This window comes from Papaver somniferum, chromosome 6, assembly GCF_003573695.1.
Source record: "Papaver somniferum cultivar HN1 chromosome 6, ASM357369v1, whole genome shotgun sequence".
Classification (NCBI taxonomy): Eukaryota; Viridiplantae; Streptophyta; class Magnoliopsida; order Ranunculales; family Papaveraceae; genus Papaver; species Papaver somniferum.
In genome coordinates, this window is record NC_039363.1 from 7,431,892 (window position 1) to 7,455,110 (window position 23,219).

General features: G+C 36.8%; 2 protein-coding genes across 2 annotated transcripts; one reads left to right on the forward strand and one right to left on the reverse strand.

The window, feature by feature from the left end:
* Positions 1-1,170: 1,170 nt before the first annotated feature.
* Positions 1,171-1,772, reverse strand: LOC113285387. The gene is made up of 2 exons (XM_026534288.1): positions 1,469-1,772; positions 1,171-1,232 (listed from the first exon to the last, which is right to left on the reverse strand). Exons 1-2 carry the CDS (start codon positions 1,740-1,742, stop codon positions 1,198-1,200), a joined length of 309 nt encoding a protein of 102 aa, XP_026390073.1. The 5' UTR covers positions 1,743-1,772; the 3' UTR covers positions 1,171-1,197.
* Positions 1,773-7,280: 5,508 nt separating this feature from the next.
* LOC113290410 lies at positions 7,281-10,100 on the forward strand. The gene is made up of 4 exons (XM_026540017.1): positions 7,281-8,481; positions 8,584-8,665; positions 8,963-9,777; positions 9,910-10,100. The coding sequence occupies exons 1-4, from the start codon at positions 7,281-7,283 to the stop codon at positions 10,098-10,100; spliced, it is 2,289 nt and encodes a 762-aa protein (XP_026395802.1).
* Positions 10,101-23,219: the final 13,119 nt, after the last annotated feature.

Here is a 23,219-nt window from a genome sequence, read left to right on the forward strand (position 1 = left end):
TTGCTGGGTAATGTGTCCGTGTGTGGGAGAGCCGGACAGGTAGAGGGAGAACAGGAGATGGGTGGAGATGGGACAGCGCAAGAAGGTCGTCGTGGACGACGGTGAGGTGGAGTGTAGAGGTGGTGAGACGACGGTTGGGTAGAAGGAGGAGATGGGTAAGCCAGTGGGAGTGGAAAATGAGGAGAAATGGATTGGGTAGATGGTTCGAGGTTGTGAGAGCGATGGTCGGAAGAAGTGCGGAAGGGAAAAACGTTTTCATCAAACGTTACATGGCGAGACATGATAATTTTGTTAGTGGCTAGGTCAAGGCAACGATAGCCACGATGATGAGGAGAGAAACCAAGGAAAACACATCTAGAGGACCGAGGGGAAAGCTTGTGAGGAGTGGTGGCGGACAAATTAGGATAACAAAGGCAACCAAACGTACGTAGGTGATCATACGTCGGTTGGCGTTGATAGAGAATTGACACCGGTGAGGCGAAGTGAAGCACGGCAGAAGGGAGGATGTTATGGAGATAGACGGCCATATGGAGTGAATCGACCCAATATTTGTATGGGATAGAGGCATGGGACATGAGAGTGCGGGTGATGTCGTTAACACGACGAATCATACGCTCCGCTTTCCCATTTTGAGATGAGGTGTGAGGACAGGAGAAACGAAAGACTAAACCAGAGTTCTTAGAAAAATCATGAAAAGAAGAGTTATCAAATTCACGTCCCATATCGGATTGAAAACATTTGATATCTCGCTCAAATCTAGTGTTGACAAAGGACCGAAACTCCAAGAATTTGGAGTGGACCTGAGATTTGAGCTTCAAGGGATATACCCATAGATAATTAGTATAGTCATCCAACAAAATAAGATAATAGCGAAAACAAGTATCAATATGTATAGGACAAGTCCATAAATCACTATGAATAATATCAAATGGAGCAGAAGTGAAAGAATTTGAGTCAGAGAAAGGAAGACGAACATGTTTACTAACTTGACAAGAATGACAAAGTTTGGTAGACTGTTGTTTATTACATTGAATTAAAGAGTGGGAATGTAAATTATTTAAAATAGCTTGTCCAGGATGACCAAGACGGCTGTGCCAGACATCATGAGAGCAGACGGTAAGAGACAGTGGTGGAGACTGAGATGATTTTGAAGTGGGCACGGCAGCAGTTGTGAGAGGATAAAGTTCCCCAGAGCTATCACAGCGAAGAAGGATCGTCCTCGAATTCAAATCCTTCACAGAAAAACCATAAGGATCAAATTCAACAGACACATGATTATCAGTTGTGAACTTTCGAACGGAAATAAGATTTTTGATAATATCAGGAACTACGAGGGTATCGTTGAGGTGAAGAGGTCGGGACGAGAGGTTTATAGAGTGGGTGCCACTAGCCATAACTGGAATAGAGTTACCGTTGCCAACCAAGATAGATTTAACATTGCTAGTGTCGAAAACAGTATGTAACGTACCTGGATCCGCGGTGATATGGGATGTCGCACCAGTGTCCATGTAGAACGTTTCATCTGGTGGCTGTAAGCTCAATGAACTGTAGGCTTCCGCAAAATCACTGGGCTGTAGTGTTTCAACTGAAGGCACAGCGTACGCATGGGCCTGTCCAAGAATTGAAGAGCGTCGCTGCTGGGCTTGACGAGGACGTCCAGCAGATGGGCCTCGAGGTGGTGCAGTGGGCTGCCAAAGTGGAGCAGTTGGGTACGGGCATGGAGGTTGAGCCCAGTATGGCATCCAGGATGCTGGGTTAGCTGGGTACACTGGGCCGCGTGGCGCACTGGGATGGCGAGGTGCACTGGGCTGGCGAGAGTATCCTGGGGTTGGCAGAAGAGGACCGGAGTTTTCAGGGTTGACAGGTATTTTTACGTTGCTAGTTCGGTGATGGCGTTGAGAAGAATTGTTTCCAGTGGCTGTTAGGGCAGTGGAAGATATCATGGTGGTTTGTTGAGCACGTCGTATTTCTTCAGTGCGTAGTTGTGAACGAGCAGCATCATAGGTGGGCATAGACTGTTGTATGAAGGAAGCAACAGTGTTGTATTCCTCCGGTAGACCATTGACAAGTTGGATAACCAAACGTTTGTCATTCATGGGAAAATCGAGATCGGTCAGTCGATCCGCTAACGACTTGAGTTTGTCACAGTAATCATCGACACTAGCACAGTCAACAAACTTTAGATTGACAAATTTACTTTCAAGGGTTGCAGCACGATTACCTTTGTTATCTTGAAACAACTTTTGAAGATGATCCCAAAGTTCTTTGGCGGTTTTACCAGATTTTAGAACTGTGAGCATGAGATCCTTGGCCATGGTGGAGAACATCCATTGGCGGCATAGGGCGTCGAGTTGTTTGAGGGTATTTGCATAAATCCCTGTTGGTGGTGTGGATCCGTTGATGAGAAAAAGGAGATCGTGAGCTTGTAGATGTAGTTCGAAGAGAAAAACCCAGGATGAGTATTCATCTTGTTTGATGTCAAGAAGAATAGGAATCAGGGTTTTGATGTTGGTTACGGCAAAGGCCGGATGCAGAGTTTTCTTATCACCTGTCATGGATTTTGTGTTGGAGGTTTAATAGAGAAGAAGAAGAAGAAGAAAAGAGAGGATCGAGATTAGGGATGATACCATATTGGGTTATGGAAAACTTCCTTGCCCTCCTTGTGGGAGAAGGGACCATATATATATTATTATTAATAATCTCTATTAAAGAGAATATCCTTGGTCCGCTAAATATGGTAGAATATAATCTATTAGTATCGTCCCGGTTGGACCTCCGCCTTCTCTAAAACTTATAGAACCCAGGTCCGGGTATGAAAGTTATGAGAGGCCATCTTGATGTATGATTATGTTCATAACTACCTTCTCTGACTTATATTCGCGAGAAGACATCAAACACACATCTCAGAAGTCGTGGCTCCAAATTTTTTGCACAAATTGGAGATTGACTCCTAGTTTTCGCGAGACATTAGTTGACATACGGCAAAAAGAGATGCATGCTTAGCTCGAGGTCGCTGCGAAGAATACTTAACCATACCTTGTTTCTTGCATGAATTAGAACGGCATGATAGGTTATGCATTCGACTTTGTTTTGTGTAATATTTGGCTTTTGTTCTCTATTTGTTCAGAATTGTTTGTTTAAGTGATGGTGTCCTTTGATTGGTATATTTTGTTGATTTAGCAAAAATAAAATAAAAATATTGGTCATTTTCAAAAAATAATTAAATTATTATTTTAAATAAAGATAATTACAAGACAAAAATAAATCACACAGAGCTATTGGTTGGCAACCTAGCAACTAGCTGGGCACCAACCCCCTCTGAATAGCAATGCCTACTCTATGAAAAACAAAACTACCATAACCACTACTAGCGTCATTATTAACAAGACAATTCTTTAGACGCTTAAAAAAACATAAAGTATCTTCGCCGAGCTCACCCAAAGTAGAGAAGGCCAAGACCCCCATACCATAACCGAGTGAAGTGCACTTGTCCAGATATTTAGCACGCTTCCTTGAAACTTCCTTAGAAATGGCTTTCCCTGGGACAAAAGAACGAACACCATCACCAGTAAAGGGAGAGACAACAGTAACATCCATACAAACATCTTGCCCGTTTTCCAAGTTGAGAACAAGAATATCGGCAGGCCTCAAGTCTTCATCCTCATCTGAAAAAATACCCAGAGAAACCTCCTTGAGAGCTCGTGCACTAGCTTTGTAACAAATATCAACAGTAATATTTGTTTCATCTTTGACTTAATTTTGGGTATATATACTTTTGTTTTGATGAACCTTCGAGAGTGTGTGGTGAGCATAAATCACGGCCATGATAGTGATTTATAGGATTTCACGTATATGTTAATGGAAAAAATAGACTATTTTAGAGCTTCTTTAATGGTGAACGTGGAAGTTTTGTATGTGGCATCGTTTTTAAGATATTTTTTAGAAATAAAATCTCCTAGCGTGTTTGAATACCAAGAGCAGAAATTAGAATTAGAATTCAAAAGTAAAAATATTGTGCTTCACAAAAAGTTAACCTTTTTATTTTTAAAAATCATTTGAAATTATGCACCAAAACTAGTTTCTGACTTTTTCACTTCAAATAGTTAAAAAACAACTTCAGGATGTGTATCCAAACAACCTAAAGCTTTCAATCCTAAAGCTTCAGGATGACTTTTTTTGACTTTATCTCCAACACATAAAGCTTTTCATCCTACTTTTACTTATTTACAGGCATTTAACTAGTTAAAATTAGTTTGAATTTTGTTTTCCAATGATTTATATTAATAAAATTGTGAAAACGTACTCTAGTAATATTATTGTCTTTCAACCGTATTTAAACACTTTGAATGGAAGGATGCAGGCACATTGTTATGGGCGAATCAAACCAAAGAGCAGCTTTAGGATACAAAATTTGGGTTTTCCATCACTTCACCTTGAGTTACCAATGACATGGTTACAAAGTTAACCTCCTATTGTTTTTAGTTTTCCCAAATATCTCCAGCCACTAATATCCGCAGGTACAAATTCAGTTACACAACCCTCAACCACCACCCTTTCAAGGTTTAACCACCACCCTTTCAAGGTTTAACTACTAGCAGTGATATTATATTATGCTCAAAGATAAAATCTCAAACTATTTATATACAGATGTTATAACATAGAACTCATGCTCATGAATGAAACATATCAATCTCATGATAAGATCATAAGTTTTCATGGTCGACCTACTAGCACTTCACAAGTAAGTTGCTTGCCATTGGAACTTAAAATGTACATGGGAATGTTTTCACCTTAAAACGTATCAAGAGTTCAAGACAGTGACGGAGGTGGAGGTGGCTTACCTGTGCTACAGCCCCCCAAAACTAGTGAAAACCTTGTTTGTGCCTGGTAATTGTCAAGATAAAAATGGAAATGCCCAGGTAACGATTTGGATTATCCCATTACTTATTAAAAGAAAAGCCATTTAGATGTAATCTTGAAGAAACTAACGACTCATAATGATTATACACCTGTACTCTCTAACGTAGTTTGTATCATAGTTTTGTTGTGTTAATGCGTAGGAGGGTGCAGATCAAGGACGCGTCGCACAATTAGACACATGTTGTTATTATTTACTCTTATAATATGGATTTCCAGCTGTTTTATAAGGTTCGGCAATGGAGTTTGCATTTTGCTTTTCTATTATTCTACAGTTTTTTTTTAAATAAACGTACCCATTTTGAGATTTTGGAAGTTTATTATCATCACTAAGACATGCATCTATTTTTTTTTTGTGATTTCAATTAGGTTTTGTCATCCTATCACCGTTCCAAAAATATTATTTTTCATCGAATAGACCATTTGTACGATTATTACTAGTAACCTAAAGGTTCACATTATTTTGGACTGAAACTATATTTTTCACCAGATTATGAATATTGCCCTAAGAATTGCATATATTTTTAATTTGATTCAATGATATTTATGTTTTTTTGATTAGCGAAGAATATGGTGTTGACCATTTTCGAAATCACGTCACTGCATTGTTTATTTTAGCGATTATCATCGTAATGCATTGTAGCGACGTTAACTGATTTAGTGATATTTAATTTTTTATTCATTGTCGATTCTTATTGTGCATTATAGGGACATTAACTGATTTAGTGATATTTAATTTTCGGAAAATGAACGTTCAAATATTTTTAAAATATGTTTCAAATGGACGAGTAAAAATTATTATGGGTAAAATGGACACCAAAAAAATAGCAAGGATGAAACTGGATTCATCCTGACATAAACTTAAAAAATAGCAAGGATGAAACTGGATGTATCCTGATGTAAATTAAAAATAAAAAAAAGTATTTAAAAATGGGTGGGATGAATCTGTTTACATCCTGACTATTTTTATATTTTTGTCCATTTAAACGGTATCAAAATTTAAATGTCTTTTTCATCCAGGAATTATTGATTTGGGTCTTTTTAACCAATTTTGTGTTTAATTTTTTATTCATTGTCGATTCTTATTGTGGTTTGAGAACTATGTGTATTGTTTTTGACTCTTTTAAGGTAACTTCTTTCATTTCATTTTATTTGTGAAGATTTTAATTTTTGTTTATTTAAAGTACCGTAGCACATATCTCGTGTATATATATGTATAGTGAACTTCAACTCTACGTTCTTTAATAGATGTATTATTAGACTAATTTATTTCGTGGTTGTTGTTTAAAATAGTCGTAAATAAATAGATTTGATCCGGTGCGTTTCTAATTCAAGAAAAAAATATAAAGTGGGCGCCTTTTTTTCTAAATAAAAATGGCCAAGCCAATTAAAAAATCAAATATTAATAGTGAAACACAGAATTACATATGCCGACTACTGACCACTACTGAACCACAAATGTTGGTGCCTTGCTCACTTCATTTGTTTGACTGCATTTATCTTTATCGTAGTAAAATGAATGATGAAAAAAATAAGAGCCCACCCAGTCTGGAATTCCAGGTTCCGTCGCTGGTTCAAGACTTTAAAAAAGAAAGTCCTTTTTTTTTTTTTTGTAATCTTTCACTTATGTGTAATACAGTCATTACTCAATATGCAGCAAAGAAATTATGTTTCTCAATACTCATTTCATTTTTTCAGCACACAGAACAAGCTCTAAATATCATTGATGAGATATCTTCAATGATGATGATCGCGGTAGCCATGGTTGCTTCAATGAGGATTTGGAAGAAAATAGGATATTAGGAAATACGATATATATATGGTAAGTGTCGTAGTATTGTAGGATTTAAGAATGTGTCTTGAGTCCCAAGCATTTCCGAGACTGTGTTGGGAAGTAGTTATCTTGAGACCGATAATTAAGGGCTCAAGTTAGTGTATAGGGTTAGCTATCTTGAGACCGATAATTAAGGGCTCAAGTTGGTGTCTAGGGTTAATAACTTGTACACCAAGTATGGTCTTGTATAAATAGCTAACGTGATGCATGAATGAAAAACAAGAAAAAGAATTACCCAAATCTTGACATGGCATCAAGAGCCAGTTGAGAAACCGAAAGAGAAAAAAAAAAAAAAAAAAAAAACCCTAAATCGTAAAGCTATATAAGATGGGTGATGAGACGGAATCATCAACCAAAGGCAAAAGTACAGAGTATGACATGAAAAAGAAGAACCCAATATATCATCTAGGGTCGAGTGATGGCCCAGGAATTATCATCACACCGATTGTTCTAAAAGGCACTAACTATGATGAATGGGCTAGAGCCATACGAAGATCTTTGATTGCCAAGAGGAAGTTCGGTTTTGTTGATGACTATCACAAAACCTGAAGATTGTGACCATCTAGAAGAATGGATTGCGGTCCAGTCAATGCTTGTTTCTTGGATCAGCAACACGTTAGAGCCATCAATCAGATCAAGTTTGGGTGACTATGATAATGCAAACTTGATGTGGACACACTTGAAGAGAAGATTTTGTGTTGTAAACGGAACAAGGATCTGTCAGCTTAAAGTGTCTCTGAGTGAGTGCAAACAAAAGAATAAGGAAGGTGTAGCTGTCTACTTTGGAAGATTAAACAAGGTATGGGATGAGTTGGTGACATATGTGAAGGTACCTCAGTGTAAGTGTGGTAAGTGCGCTTGTAATATAGCAAGCCAGGTTAGTACGTTAAGCGACGAGGACTTCCTACATTATTTTTTGATTGGATTAGATTCTGTGTATAGCTCACTGCGTGAGCAGTTGTTGGCAAGTGATCCATTGCCATCAATAGACGTAGCCTACCAGACAATGGTGAATTCGGAGCGTCTGAGGATAGGTGATGTAGCTGTGTCAACGGAAGTACAAGAGAATGTGATGGCTTTTAGGGTTCAGTCTGATCAGCGTCAGTTCAATAATACATATGATCCTGACAAGTTTTGCAAGCACTGTAGCAGAGAAGGACACTCAGATGAAGGGTGTTTTCAGATCATTGGATACCCAGAATGGTGGGGAGACAGACCTAGAGGCGAAAAAGGAAATGGTAGAGGAGGCAGAACAGGTGGTAGAGGCCGAGCTGGTTTTGCCAATGGCAGAGGAGGTAGAGGACAAGGAAATGGCAATCAGGTTAGAGCACACAATCTGAATATATCAGAGAAGACGTATGCAGGTGGTGCGTGCTCATCAGATGGCTCAGGTTTGACGGGAGTAACAGCAACACAGCTTCAACAGGTGCTTGAGTTTTTAAATACAAGAAAATCCACGTCTCAGCTCCAAGGTAAGAAAACAGTATGGATTGTAGACACAGGGGCTACAAACCATGTCACGTGTAAAAGGGATGACATGATAGATGTGAGAGATATTAAGGCATGTTCAGTTGGTCTCCCAGATGGGAAATATGCACAGTCTGAGAAAATAGGAACCGTTATTCTGCCTGGTGGTTTAAGACTAGAAAACGTGTTTTATGTGCCTCAAATAACGTGTAACTTAATTTCAGTCACACAGCTTATTGATGAGTTGGAATGTAGTGTTCAATGTACTAACAGCTTATGTCTTATACAGGACTGGTCGATGAGGAAGGTGATTGGAGTGGGTGAACGACAAGGTGGACTATATATTTTATGTGGTGTGCCTCAAGTTGAAGTAATGGTTGTCAGTGGAAATACGTATGAGCTGTGGCATCGACGAATGGGACATCCATCAGACAAAGTGTTACAAAGGTTACCAGGTGGGAGTAATTTTTTTAAGAAGAATAATGATGCGTCTGATATTTGTCCACGAGCGAAACATCGTAGGAGTAGTTTTGCTAGTTGTCTGACTAAATCCAATTGTATTTTTGAGTTGGTTCATATAAATTTATGGGGTCCTTATAAGACTCAGTCATCTTGTGGAGCTAAATATTTTTTGACAATAATAGATGATTTTTCAAGAGGTGTGTGGATATATTTGATTCAAAATAAAACAGAAGTTTCACAAACATTTCTTAACTTTATTGCTCTTGTGAAACGTCAATTTAGTAAAGAAATCAAAATTGTTAGAAGTGATAATGGAACCGAGTTTAATGCATTGCGTGGATATTTTAGGACTAATGGGATAGTGTTTGAGACATCATGTGTTGGTACGCCTCAACAGAATGGGAGAGTTGAGAGAAAGCATCAACATATACTGAATGTTGCAAGAGCTTTGAGATTTCAAGCCAATTTTCCAATATATTTTTGGGGAGAATGCGCCTTAACTGCTGCATATTTAATTAATCGTACACCTATACCTATTCTAAACAATAAAACTCCATATGAAATATTATTTGGAAAGAAGCCTCCATATAATCAGTTGAAGGTGTTTGGATGCTTGTGCTATGTACATGATCAAGGTAGTAACAGAGATAAGTTAGCGAGTATAGGAAGAAGATGTGTATTTCTTGGCTATCCTTTTGGTAAGAAGGCATGGCAAGTGTATGATTTAGATGCAAGAAGGTTTCTAGTGTCAAGAGACGTGAAGTTTTGTGAATATCAGTTTCCGTATAGGAATGATTTGAAGGGAGAATTGACTAAGACAGTACAGCTGGGGTCCAATCCATCGACTGAGAAGGATCAGTCGGATTCTGGAGGTTCTGAGACTGATGTTGATGATCCAGCTGAGACCGAGTCCACTGCAGACACTGAGACCGATATGCCTAGTGTCTTGACAGGGACTGAGAACATCGATGATTGTGGCAGTGTTGATGTTAATGAAGACGACACACTAGAACAACCTGTAGAGGATGTCAATCCTAGCAATGATACTACAGCTGCAGAAGAGTTGGACAAGGGAAGGCGTCGGAAGATTCCTTCTAGTAGTCTAAAAGGCTTTGTGACACACACCATTCGAGAAAATAGTCCATCTCATCCTCACTCAACACAATCACCATCCTCAGGTACGCCTTATCCTTTGACATATTATGTTAGTTGTGATAGGTTTTCTGCAGTTCATAAGAAATTTCTAGCAGCATTAACAGCTGGGTCTGAGCCTCGCAATTTTAAGGAAGCTATGAAGCATCCAGGGTGGCGGAAAGCCATGGAAGCAGAAATACGAGCACTGGAAGAACAAGGTACGTGGGAATTGCAAGAATTGCCACCGGGGAAGAAAGCACTTGGGAGTAAATGGATTTACACATAGATGTATGGTGCAAATGGGGAGTTGGTACGGCTAAAAGCAACATTTGTGATCTTTGGAAATCATCAAGTTGAGGGGTTGGATTACAAAGAGACATTTGCACCAGTCGCAAAGATGACAACCGTACGTACTTTTCTGTCTGTTGCAGCAGTTAAAAACTGGGAAGTACATCAGATGGATGTACATAACGCTTTCCTTCATGGAGACTTGGAGGAAGAAGTGTATATGAAGATACCACCGGGATTTACCAAAGGTAATTCTAATCTGGTATATAGAATGAAGAAATCATTATATGGTTTGAAACAGGCTCCACGTTGTTGGTTTGCAAAACTATCAACAACCTTGAAAAATTATGGGTTCCGGCAATCATATTCAGATTATTCTCTTTTCACTATGATCAAGGGAAAGATGCAGCTTAATGTTTTGGTGTATGTAGATGATTTAATTGTTGCAGGAAATAATCTGGAAGAGATTAATAAATTTAAAACCTACTTGGGACAATGCTTCAAGATGAAAGACTTGGGAAAGTTGAAATATTTTCTGGGTTTGGAGATAGCTCGTAGTAAACAAGGTTTTTATGTATGCCAGCGGAAATATGCATTGGATATTATCATGGAAGCGGATTTATTGGGACCCAAACCTGCAGAGTTTCCAATGGAGACTAATCATAGACTTGCTTTGACGATGGGAGAGTTGTTCAAAGACGTGGAGAAATATAAAAGACTAATTGGTAGACTGATTTACTTGTCAGTAACCAGACCTGATCTTACTTATTCGGTTCATACATTGTCACAGTTTATGCAACAGCCGAGAGTAGATCATTGGGAAGCAGCGCTTCGTGTGGTGAGGTATTTAAATAAGAATCCTGGGCAAGGAATCCTGTTGCGCTCTGATAGTAGCCTGAGTTTAAAAGGCTGGTGTGATTCAGATTGGGCTAGTTGTCCTTTGACTAGACGATCTTTGACAGGATGGTTTGTACTTCTTGGAGATTCTCCGGTGTCATGGAAGACAAAGAAGCAACAAACTGTGTCACGTAGCTCAGCAGAAGCAGAATACAGATCAATGGCTGCAGCTACATGTGAATTGAAATGGTTGAAACAATTACTTAGAGATTTGGGAGTTCATCATCCACACGGAATGAGTCTTCTCTGTGATAGTCAGTCTGCATTATATATTGCTCAGAATCCAGTTTTTCATGAACGTACCAAGCATATTGAGGTAGACTGTCATCTTGTCAGGGATGCTATAGTACAGAAAATTCTATCACCTTCCTACACACCTACGGAGGTGCAGTTGGCGGATATCTTCACCAAATCCTTGGGGAAAGCACAGTTTCAAAGACTTTTATCCAAGATGGACATTTGTGACCTGCATGCTCCGTCTTGAGGGGGGTATTAGGAAATACGATATATATATGGTAAGTGTCGTAGTATTGTAGGACTCAAGAATGTGTCTTGAGTCCCAAGTATTTCCGAGACTGTGTTGGGAAGTAGTTATCTTGAGACCGATAATTAAGGGCTCAAGTTGGTGTATAGGGTTAGCTATCTTGAGACCGATAATTAAGGGCTCAAGTTGGTGTCTAGGGTTAATAACTTGTACACCAAGTATGATCTTGTATAAATAGCTAACGTGATGCATGAATGAAAAACAAGAAAGAGAATTACCCAAATCTTGACATAGGATCTCGTCTCATTAGCAGTGCTAGAGCAAATATGATCTAGCAGCACCGATGGAGGGCATTTGGCAGATTTTGACGTCATCTAACCTTGGTTTGACTGTGGGTATTTCTAACGTATTTTTAGCTACCGGATTAGTATTTGTTTCGCCGTATTTTGGAAGAATACCTAAACATATATGATCAAGTGATCTGAGCTTGGACGACATATTCACCAAACTCATCTGTGAGTAGGAATCAAAACTTTCAAAGCTTTGCTCATGATTAAGGAGCTCTTCATTCCGTGCATTAGCCATTTACACTTGGATACTCTCATTTCATGGCGTGATGTTTTCTCCATCTGATTTTGATGGTTATGCCAGAGAGGGTGCACAGTTATTGACAGACCTTATTGTTCATGATCAAAGTGATCCTCAGAAAAATGGAAGGTTAGCATACACATGGATTCTGTGGCATGTTATGTTAACTGTGTAAAGCAAAGTTAATAGCGTTTTTGGTGTTTAATCAAGTAATCTAATAATTTTGCTTTGCCGAGTAGAACGGAGGGTATGAACACTGTTTGATTAATTAGCTAGACATACAATACAGTAGAATAGCCAAATCCGAGTTTCTTTCTCAGGTATCAGTTGTGAGAGCTTAGTAAAGATTTGTACGTCTTTTCGATCCGAAAGAAGTGTAAACCGATGAAATATTAATCTTGATCGAAAAACTCTAGTATTGCCATACCCACAATGAAAGCTCTAAAAAACAGAACTTTAAAAGGATGATGAGTGTCTCAAACAAAAATGAACGAGAGAAGCTAAACAGTTTGGCAGAATCAATATACGGCAGTTAAAAGTTCAGAGGTTATTTTAGTTGGGTTGAACATACTAGGATATAACCATGGTCAAACCAATGCTAGATCGTATTTGCTCAAGCAATCTTTTCCATTAAAATTCCACGCAACCGGCACTTGACCAAAATTTTCTAGAGAAATTGGTTTAATTGCCCAAATATTTTTAAAATATGGTTATAATGGACGACTAAATATTAGTATAGGTAAAACGGACACCAAAATATACAGCAAGAATGAATCTGGATCCATCCTGGCTTAAACTTAAAAAATATCGAGGATGAAACTGGATGCATCCTGATGTAAATTAAAAATAAGAAAAAATATTTGAAAATGTGTAGGATGAAACTGTTTACATCATGACTATTTTTACATTCTCGTCCATTTAAACAGTACCAAATTTTACATGTGTTTTTCACCCAGAAATTACCTTTATTGGATTAATTGACCAATCTTGCGTTTCTTAATATGCATGTCAAATCCTAAAATCCTATTTTATCAAGTAAACTAAGATGAAGGGGTATATACATAGCTCGAGGTCTTTTTCAAGATCGCTTGGTTTGGAAGCTGAATGATGCTCCAATTTCTAGAGCTTATAGCCTCACCTGTGACATTTTCGACCAATTTTATGCTTCGGTTGGGATTGCTATTTCGGTGCGTTTCTTTTATACAAGAGACATCGAATTGCAGACAAACAAAACCATCTCAGGACCGTCCCTCTCACCACAAAAAAATAAGTCTCCTGCTAATCTGGAGGAAGCGGATGCAGTAAAAACAACGGTTTCACCTGCATTGTTTGTCTAGAAGTACTCAATTTCAAATCTACTCTTTCCCGGTACCCAACTCCTCGTTTCTCTCCATTCTCGAATCCATCTAAATAACCCCTCAGCAATAACTGTAACGATATCCAGTAAAACTTTTCAGGTTAGTCCCGCATCTAGCTAGATGGCTATAATTTGTAGAGGAGGTCGGGTCTGGATATTAGTGCAGGTACACAGAGACCTCTATAACTTAAGATCACCATATGGACGCTATTTCTAAAGTGTCATGGGTTGTAAGATTAGCACGGCTAGCTGCTAGCCTCTGGTCAGCCATACCCTTGGGGTATAGCTTCATGCCTTCATGCTATGTTGTCCTGTCCATTGTCCAACACATATCTGCAGTTATCCCAGCAGATCTCCATATCAAATAACACGTAAGAACAATCCTAAATTTGGGAAAACTTGCTCGATCGGCATGGCCCAATTAAGGTTTAAATAAATGGACATAAACTAGTTAGTTTAGTTAATTTAGTTTTTTCTTGGAATCTTGGCAATTTTAACATAAGTTTCGTAAAAGTACAAACAAATAAACAGTTGGAGTAAATGAGTTTTATTGTTTCGGTTTTGAAGTCTTGGTGGGAATAGAATTTAGGACCTTTGAATCTCTAAGGGCACTTGCTCTTTTCTTATGAGTGAATGAAGTATGACCTTTAGTTCTACATAGGGTATAACTAAAGAGGAGTTTCACTATTTAATTGTTCCTTTATGGATAGTTAGACAAACAATGTGGGTGGAACGGGTGGGGCAAACAATACTTGCTTTCACTAAGGCTTGGGCTTAAGGCCCGGGCTCGTTCTTACGCCGTGGATATAGGTCAACCAAGACGTATCTTTTTGGACAAAATTTTTTTGAAATATTTTTTTAAATATTCTAATATCAAATAATTTTTGTCTTTAATGTGGGGGGCGTATGACTTGGAGGGGATTTATTTATTTCCGTTTTTATTTTTATGTCGACATAATGTGTAGTTAATTGCGTAACTGTTTTTTACCGTTTTGGAAAATCTTGAATTAATGAAAATTTATTTTGGTTTTATTATAAAATTATATTCTCTTTAATTCACTCTTAATGCACATTATTCTCGATTATTTCTCTTCTCCACTATATAAACCTTTTGGTTTCTTCATTCCAATTTGTGTTCAGAAGAGCTATTATCCTCTTCTTTTCGTCTTTCTTCCTCTGTGTGGTTTTTATTCTTTGTGCGATTGTTGTTGAGTTCGTATGAGTGGGCAAGTATTGTAGTGCTAACAATATTTGCAACGGGCAGTTTTATCCTGGATACGACTTGACAACAGGGTATAGGCATCACTCATTCTTGAGGCATACCGGTCAACTATCGTGTTAAGGACAGCGTGTTGAACACGTGACTCTGTCCTCTGTTTGCCGATTCCATTGAGTGTTTATTTAAGCGTTTCAGAAATTTATTTCTGACATCTTCTTTGAGTATTTTATTGTTACAGTTGCAACAATCTTAACACGATAGTCTTTTCTATCTGTAACAATGGGTAAGAACGATGTTGATGGGTTAGAAAAAATTTCTGCGGAGCTCTTCCGTTTTGTGAAAATGATCACTTCCATTATAAAGGAGATAACTATCAATAATTTTTGTTTATTTGATTGTTCCTTGTATTTAATTATTTCACCCACCAATCATGGATGTTATTTGTGGAGTGAAAAAACAAAAAATGAATTTTTGGGTCATTTGTAGAATTTCAAGTTTATCTCTTAACCTAGAAATAATTTTGATAAACCCTTTTGGCATAATGTAGTAGACATCTTGATAGTTACCCACGTAAAATTTCAGAATTTTTGGAGTTGTAAAAGTATTTTTCCGGTATTTTACAAAACAGAGCAATGTTCTTGAAAAATTCCGACCACTAGTGGAGAATAGGATTTTAACCACTTCCTGGGCTTTGAAAAAACGACTTCCTCGAACCAGGGTAATTATAAGTTCTGTGAGACCCAGTAGTTCTGAAAGGAAAAAAGAAAACATGTTTCTGACACAGTCGTTTTATGCGTAGGTATTTTGTGGAAATCTACGTGTCCTATGGACTAGAGAAACCACTGTGAGAGTCAGAATTTTCTATGATAAGAAAATTCTAAAAAGACCCCATCTTTTCTTCGTTCACTCCGCCACCATCTTTATTCTTCTTGTCCATTCACTCACAACTTCAATCTTTTTCGATCTTTCAGAAAAACCCAAAATTTTCTAATTTAAAATCCAATTTATCTCTTCATCCTTCACTTTCACCAAAAATTTCTTGACAATATTAGATCCGCGAAAAGAATAGACAAGCCCTAGCCATCAACTAAAACCCAGTAAACCAAATCAATCAGTCTTTTATCCCTGCCTTTCTTATACTCTCTCTAATTAAACAACAAAAATAGCACCAAAGAAGTAGCAGAAAAATAAGTGGAGGATGTTGATCAAGACGGAGAAATCGTCAAGGGATGATTTTACAATCTTCTGGTTAGGGTTCCTTTCTTCTTTCAGTTTTTCTTACAATCCTTAAGAGTTCTAAGATATCCATTTTTACTTCATTTTTTAGGGATATCAGTAAGAAAAGAAGATGACCACAAGTATGGAGATCTTGGGAAATAGTGAAAACGGTAAGATTAACTATCAGTCTTTTATTTAGATTTGAACTCTAAACATTAAATTTCTGTTTAAGCTTCTAGAACTTGTTATCTTGGTTATATTTAATTTCGACAATCTGGGTTAATTTGATTTCAACTGAAATTAACAATATTGGGTTTGTTATCTATGTTTATAGAATTTATGGTGCGTATATCCTAATAAGTCATGGTGGAGCATGTTCTGGAAATTGTTCATAGTCTTCGAGAGACATTCTCACTATAACGAATTGTGAGTTTTTCTATCAAGGTGACTGTTGATAAATTTTGTAGTATATTCCTGATTTAATTTGAATTTTGTTGCCTGTGTAAGGGTGTTTGTGTTATATAAATCATATAATTAGCAGCAAGGTTTTAGTGTTTGATTTTTATTGTATTATGTGATGTGTAGGATGGAGGCTAGAGGAAAGTAATTTCGCAGCCCCATCAACTGTGGTTGAATTTGTTGTAGTATTTGCAGGAAGCAACGAAAAACCTAAGGTGTATCTAACAAAGTCTTACAATCTCAGCAGGTGAGGATTTGATGAATGATGATAGCCTGTACAAATTTTACATTATTTGCTTAAGTTTTTGATTGTGATTCGATTTTTTGTCGTGTTTAATTTATAGAAAGCGAAAGTTCACAAAGTGAGCAGGTGAGGATTTGATGAATGATGATAAATGGAACAAGTTTTACATCCATGTGAGGATTTGATGTTGTGTTTATGTTATAGGAAGCGATTGTTTTACCTCCATGGGCTGCACTTGTTGTTCGTCCTGCGCATTTCGGTTCATGAATAATATTTTGCCCCGATCTTGATTACTGTTTTACTTGACTAATGGTGCAATAAGTGCTTTGGTAATAGTAGTTCAATTTTTGCTTTAACACATGTTTAGACTCATACTATGACATACGTAATACATGAACCTATGGTATGATTTTCAGTTGAGTACCTATTGTTATTTTGGTTATTTTTAATTTTAACAATCTGGGTTAATTTGATTGCAACTGGAATTAGCATTGGGTTTGTTATATATGTTTACATAATTTATGGTGTGAATATCCTAGTAAGTCATGGCATAAGCTATTCTGTAACTTGCTCATAGTCTTCGAGAGCAATGAGAATCTTAATCTCAACGTAACGAATTGTGAGGTTTTCTAGCCAGGTAATTTTGATAAATTAAGTTGTATATCTGTGATTTAATTTGAATTTTGTTGCCTGCGTAAGGGTGTTTGATAAAGGAAGAAGATAATTGGAGCTAAGCCGGAAACGGGTGATTCAAGTGTCATTACTCCAGGAACTCCATTCATGGCTGTGTTGTCCAACGCCTTCAGTATTACATATGCTCTAGGATGAACCACCATCCTGGGTGGTGTTACACTAAGGTAGGGACTAGTGAGTCCTACTTACAGAACAAAGTCTTGTTTCCCTCAAGGATGATTAGTTCTATTCCTGCATAGTAATCTGTTTTAGTCTCTTTCCCCGAATACCTTGTTTTCAGGATACTTCTCTGTGTATCTCTCTAATTATTCATGGGGCTGGATTGGGTGATTATTTGAAGGTTATTCTTTCTGATTCAAATGTTCCTGGTGAGGGTGAGCACAAGGTCATGTCCTACATTCGCTTACGTAGGATTCTTCCAGGTTACAATCCAAACACAGTGCATTATCTCTATGGCCCGGTGTGTTTCAACTCCAAAACTTTATTCTTTTTATTTCCTTAAATTTCCATATCTTCATTTTTCTTCTAATTGCAATTTTGGGACAAACTGTTTGCTTTGTTATCCATAAGATGTTGATCTAATTATGTTATAACTGACTACTCATGAGTTTCACTTTTCCATATTAAGATAGGTTCGTCAAATTGGATTTTTGAACGCCTAGTCATTCTATTACTTGTCCATTGATAACTAAATAAGGAGATTTTGTTATTTGCAGGTTATCACGTACCCAGAGCAACAAGAAAAATGTTATGCATGTGGCCAATTTGGTTATCTTGCAGCCAAGTGCTATGGCAAGCCCGCTGAAAAAGATGAAACACCGATTCACAAAAAGAAATATCAGGTGAAGTATCGTTGGACAAGTTTTTTTTAGTGAAACCGTCTTAAATTTAATCTTGTTAAATTTTGGCCATGCTTTCAACTCGCTTCTGACTTGTTCCATTCGCAGTTTCTCAACATCTGGGTGTTGCGAGAGTATTTACAGTATGAAATGGACATTCCCAATCCCTCGTTTGTGATAAACTTAGAAAGGATAATCGATGATTTTGTTTTCCTGTGTTTTTTTGTTGGCAATGATTTCCTTCCTCACATACCAAAATTGGAAATACGTGAGGTATTTGAATCACACATCTGTTCTGCGGATGTTAAAATCTCAATCTAGTTCTTCATATTTGTCAATGATTTTAGAACCTTAGTGTCCAAGCATTTTTACAGTCATACGACGGTGGTGGCTTTTATGTTTTTCCTAACAATTGTCTTTTTAGACTCAGGGTGCTATTACTCTACTCATGCATGTATATAAGAAGAGTTTACTTCTATGGGTGGTTATCTTACAGATGCTGGCGAGGTAATTTTATTTTGTTTTTGATTCCTTTAATAACTTGTATGCAGTGTAATTTGTTTCCAATTATAAGCCGCAGATACTTTCTTACCCGATTACTGATTATTTGGGTTATCATTACCATTAGTCACTGACTGGTAAAAAATGGCAAGATAGCACTGTATTTATAGCTTGGGTAGTTTTGAAGTCAGAATTGTTCTTTAGGCTTTAGGGAACAATATCCGACCGAAGCCACTTATAGCCATCACTTTGTTTGATTTTTTTTCCCTGTTAAAAGCACTAAACATATTGCGCATATCCTTTGCGGATTGATTATACCTAGGAAGCAGATTTCGTTTATAATGTAAACTTTAAGAGATTTTTGTAGACTACGTAATGGTGAAGTTTCACAATAGGTATGGTACCGCTAGTCGAATATGTTATTAGTTTTAATTCTTGGATTCACATGTTCAGGTCTTACTGGATAGCGTAGAACATTTTGTTCAGTTGGTTGCAGTACACGAAGATCAAATCTCTCATAAGCGTGATTTTCAGTTGAGTAGTTTTCTGGAACTTGTGTCTGGCGTGATTCTTTTTAGTTGAGTAGCTTTATAATTGATCATTTTTTCTTCCATAAATTCTTTTCATTGTTTTTAATTATAATATAACATCATTATTTTTAACTATGTTTTACTTCTTGTATGTATTATTTTTTGAATTCTCTAAATTTAAACTAACTATCAATATTTATTTGCAGGAAGTTACGATGAAAGATGAAGCTGCTGGTAATGATGTTTGTCCAGTGCAAATCAAATTGGTTGCATTTAATCACTGTTTATTTGCAGGAAGTTAATGCAAAGATGAAGCCCCTGGTAATGACGATTGCTCAGATAATATTGTTTGAATCCATTTCGTAAGCTGCTGGAACTGCTTATTTTAAAATGGACAGAGTTTAGGCCAAATGAATTTGTACTGATAACCTTCCTAATAATTTCAGGTAGTAGAAATTCCAAGAGGGGGCAGGTGGAATTAAAGTTTGATGCAGCTATGGATGGACCTCCCTACGAGTGTCAACTGACAAGGCTGCTCGGTAAGGATCTCAATTGGTGAAGTTTTTGGATTTTCTCCTAAGACTTCTACCAATTTACTTTGTACGTTTTTGATCAGGAATTTAGGATCTCAATTTCTTCATGAGTTATGGACATGATATTTTACATATGTAAATTAGCTGCAGTTCATGTGTTTTATTTAAATTTCAATTTGAGTGGATACTTGTATGTGTTTAGGTGGTTCTGGTGTCGAGCAGATTCCTTGTCTCATTTCCTCTCCTTTTTTTTGCTGTTAATTGATGTAGTCTTGGTTGGTTTTTGTTGACAACTTAGGTCTGGAGCAATGGACCTGATTTGAGCTAAGTTGTCAGAAAATGAAGGCATGGATGGTGAAGTTTTACCTTCAACTTAGTGTTGAAACTTTATGGTTTGTTTAGCTTGTAGTAGGATATTGGTCAAGTTTTTCTAACTCAGTCTCCAACTTTTTCAGACTTGGAACTTGTAGTATTTTTGAATGTTGAAATCGAATACTGAATACACTTTTTAATACAAATTAAGTTTTAAAGTCGTTATCAATTTAATTTTGTTAGATCCAGTTTTGAAGTAATTTTTTTCTTAATTGCGATTGAGCTTTTAATAATTCAGTTGAATCAACTTTGGATTCAGCTGAATCAATATCATTTTTTTTAATAAAATATCACCCGTAAAACAACTATGTCCATCAGTATATGTATGTAACTGTTGAAGAAAGTCGTTTTTTTAAAGAATTCAATGTTTGCCAGACACAGTCGTTTTGAGAAAAACCACTCCTAGATTACTGCTGATGGATACAGTCGTTTTTAGTGATATTACTTCTTGTCCCGACAGTGGTTTAACTTCCATTTTCCACTAGTGGACAAACAGAAATTTGTTGTTGACAATATTAGTTTTTATGGGGTAACCATGAGTGTTTTTTTTTGAAATGGTGGTTCAAACGAAGTTTGTAAATCTAGATGCTATCTTCAAAATTCATATTTTATTTTCTGATTCGGAATTTTGGTTTGTGAATAAAGGTTCCATCTACAAAGGACATGGCTAATAGGCGCATGTGGCTGAAAATAAATCTTTCAAAGATGGCAAATGTGAGAACATCAAATGCAACACTTTGCATAGATCTCGTAACAAAGGTATGTTTCACAGACCTAAATCTAGCATTAATTTAATTAAGGGTGTTTGTTATGTTTGTAAAATTCTTTGTCAAATGGCATTAATGTGTTGACAACATAAAACCTTAAGAAGCAGAAAGTTAATGCTAATTTAGTTGAAACAAAGTAGAAAGAGTTTAGTGGCATGATAACCTATGTGAGAGACTGGAGTGGACTCTGGAGCCACTAAGCATGTTTTTTAAAACAAATACCTGTTCACCTCTTATCTGAGAATAAAGGATGTTGAGAAACTCTATATGAGTAACTCATTTGCGACAGAGGTTGCATAAAAGGGAAAGGTCGAGCAGAAGCTCATATCTATAACATTCTCACATTGAATGAATTTTCATGTTCCGGGCATATGCAAGCTAGAATCTTGTATCTTGTTCTACTGAAGATGGTAAAATATTTAAGATATTAAATGAATTAGTAAAAAACTTGTAGTAACCAAGGAATGATTTTTCAGGCATCGGTTATATGACTTAGGGTTTATATAAGCTTAAAGGAAAATTGATGAAGTTAACATTTTTAATATTTTGTGTGTGTTTGAATGTTTTGCATGGTAGACTTGGATTAAATTAAAGTCAATGCATAAACTAGCTAATATAGGTTGCATACCCAAATTTAGTTTGGAAAAAGAAAAAAAATGTGAAATTTGCGTAGAATCAAAATATGCTAGAAAAATCTTTTTAGCAAAAATGTTCATAGAAATTCTAAACCCTTAGAATTATTTCACTCGGACCTATTTGAATTGAAATCCGTTCAAACTAGAGGTGGTAAGAAATGGTTTGTTACTTTTATAGACGACTGTACGAGGTATTGTCATTTATATTTGCTTAGAGGTAAGGATGATGCCTTAGAAGCCTTTAAGATGTATAAACTAGAAGTTGAAAACCAACTGAATACTACCATGAAAACCATTAGGTCTGACCGTGGTGGTGAATACAGAATTCCTATAGAAGATTTCTGTATAGAACATGGCATAATACACGAGGTTACCCCTCCTTATTCACCTCAGTCTAATGGAGTAACTGAACGTAAGAACCGTACCCTTAAGGAGATGATGAATGCCATGTTAATTAGTTCAGGATTACGTTCGAACTTGTGGAGGGAAGCTGTCCTCTCATCCTGCTATATCCTGAATAGAGTACCCTTTAAAGGATCAGATAAAACTCCATATGAACTGTGGAAAGGTAGACAAACTTATTTTGCATACTTCAAAGTGTGGGGGTGTTTGGCTAAGTTTTCCATCCCTAAACCTAAAACAACCAAGATAGGACCCAAAACTGTTGACTGTGTCTTCATAGGGTATCCTGAGCATACTACTACATATAGATTTAAGGTTGTGAGTTCCGAAATTTCTGAAGTTGGTGTGAATACTATTATGGAATCTAGGGATGCTGTGTTTTTTGAAAATATTTTTCCATTAAATTTGACTCTCGTAAGAGAGGTGTTGATCCCCTATATGTACCTTCAACCAGTCAGACATTACCTTTAGAGGAAGATGAAATAGAAATTGATCCTAGGAGAAGTAAAGGGGCAAAAACCAAGAATTCCTTTCGACCTGACTTCGTAACACTAGCCGAGACTGATCCTCAAACTCGTAAAGAAGCCATAACATTTACTGAAACCCCATTCTGGTAAGAAGCCTCATTTAGTGAAATGGACTCAGTCCATCTGAACCAGACTTGGGAGATTGCTAGTTTACCTCCAGGGAGTAAGACCATAGGATGTAAATGAGTCTTTAAGAGGAAACGTAAGGTAGATGGAACTATGAAAAAAATATAAGTCTAGGTTGGTAGCTAAAGGCTATAAACTGAAAGAAGGTGTAGATTTCCTTGATTCTTATTCACATGTGACGAGAATTACTTCCTTTGAGATGCTAATTGCTATTGGTGTCATAAAAAACTTAGAGATACATCAGATGGATGTTAAGAAAACTTTTTTATAAACGTGAATTAGATAAAGAAATTTACATAGACCAACCCGAGGACTTTGTAGTGAAAGATTATGAAGACAAAGTTTGTAAGTTGAACAAATTTTTGTATGGTTTTTTTTTAAAACAGTTATATGAAAATTTGATCATATGCTAATAAGTAGTGGATTTAAGTTAATGAATGCAATAAGTATATTTACAAGTAACTTGTTAAGGACGCATGTGTGATTGTATGTATGTTGCTGATATGCTTATACTTGATACAAACATAGATGTGATTAATTCCACTAAAAACATGCGCTGAATGAGAACGTTGGCTTGAAAGACTTAGGCTCTGTTGATGTAATCTTAGGGATGATGATTACAAGATAATCTATTATTTATAGTGTTAGTCGTTCTCATTATGTTGAATTTGTGGTTAAGAGATTCAATCAGTATGATTGTAATCATGCTTGTAGTCCGTACGATTC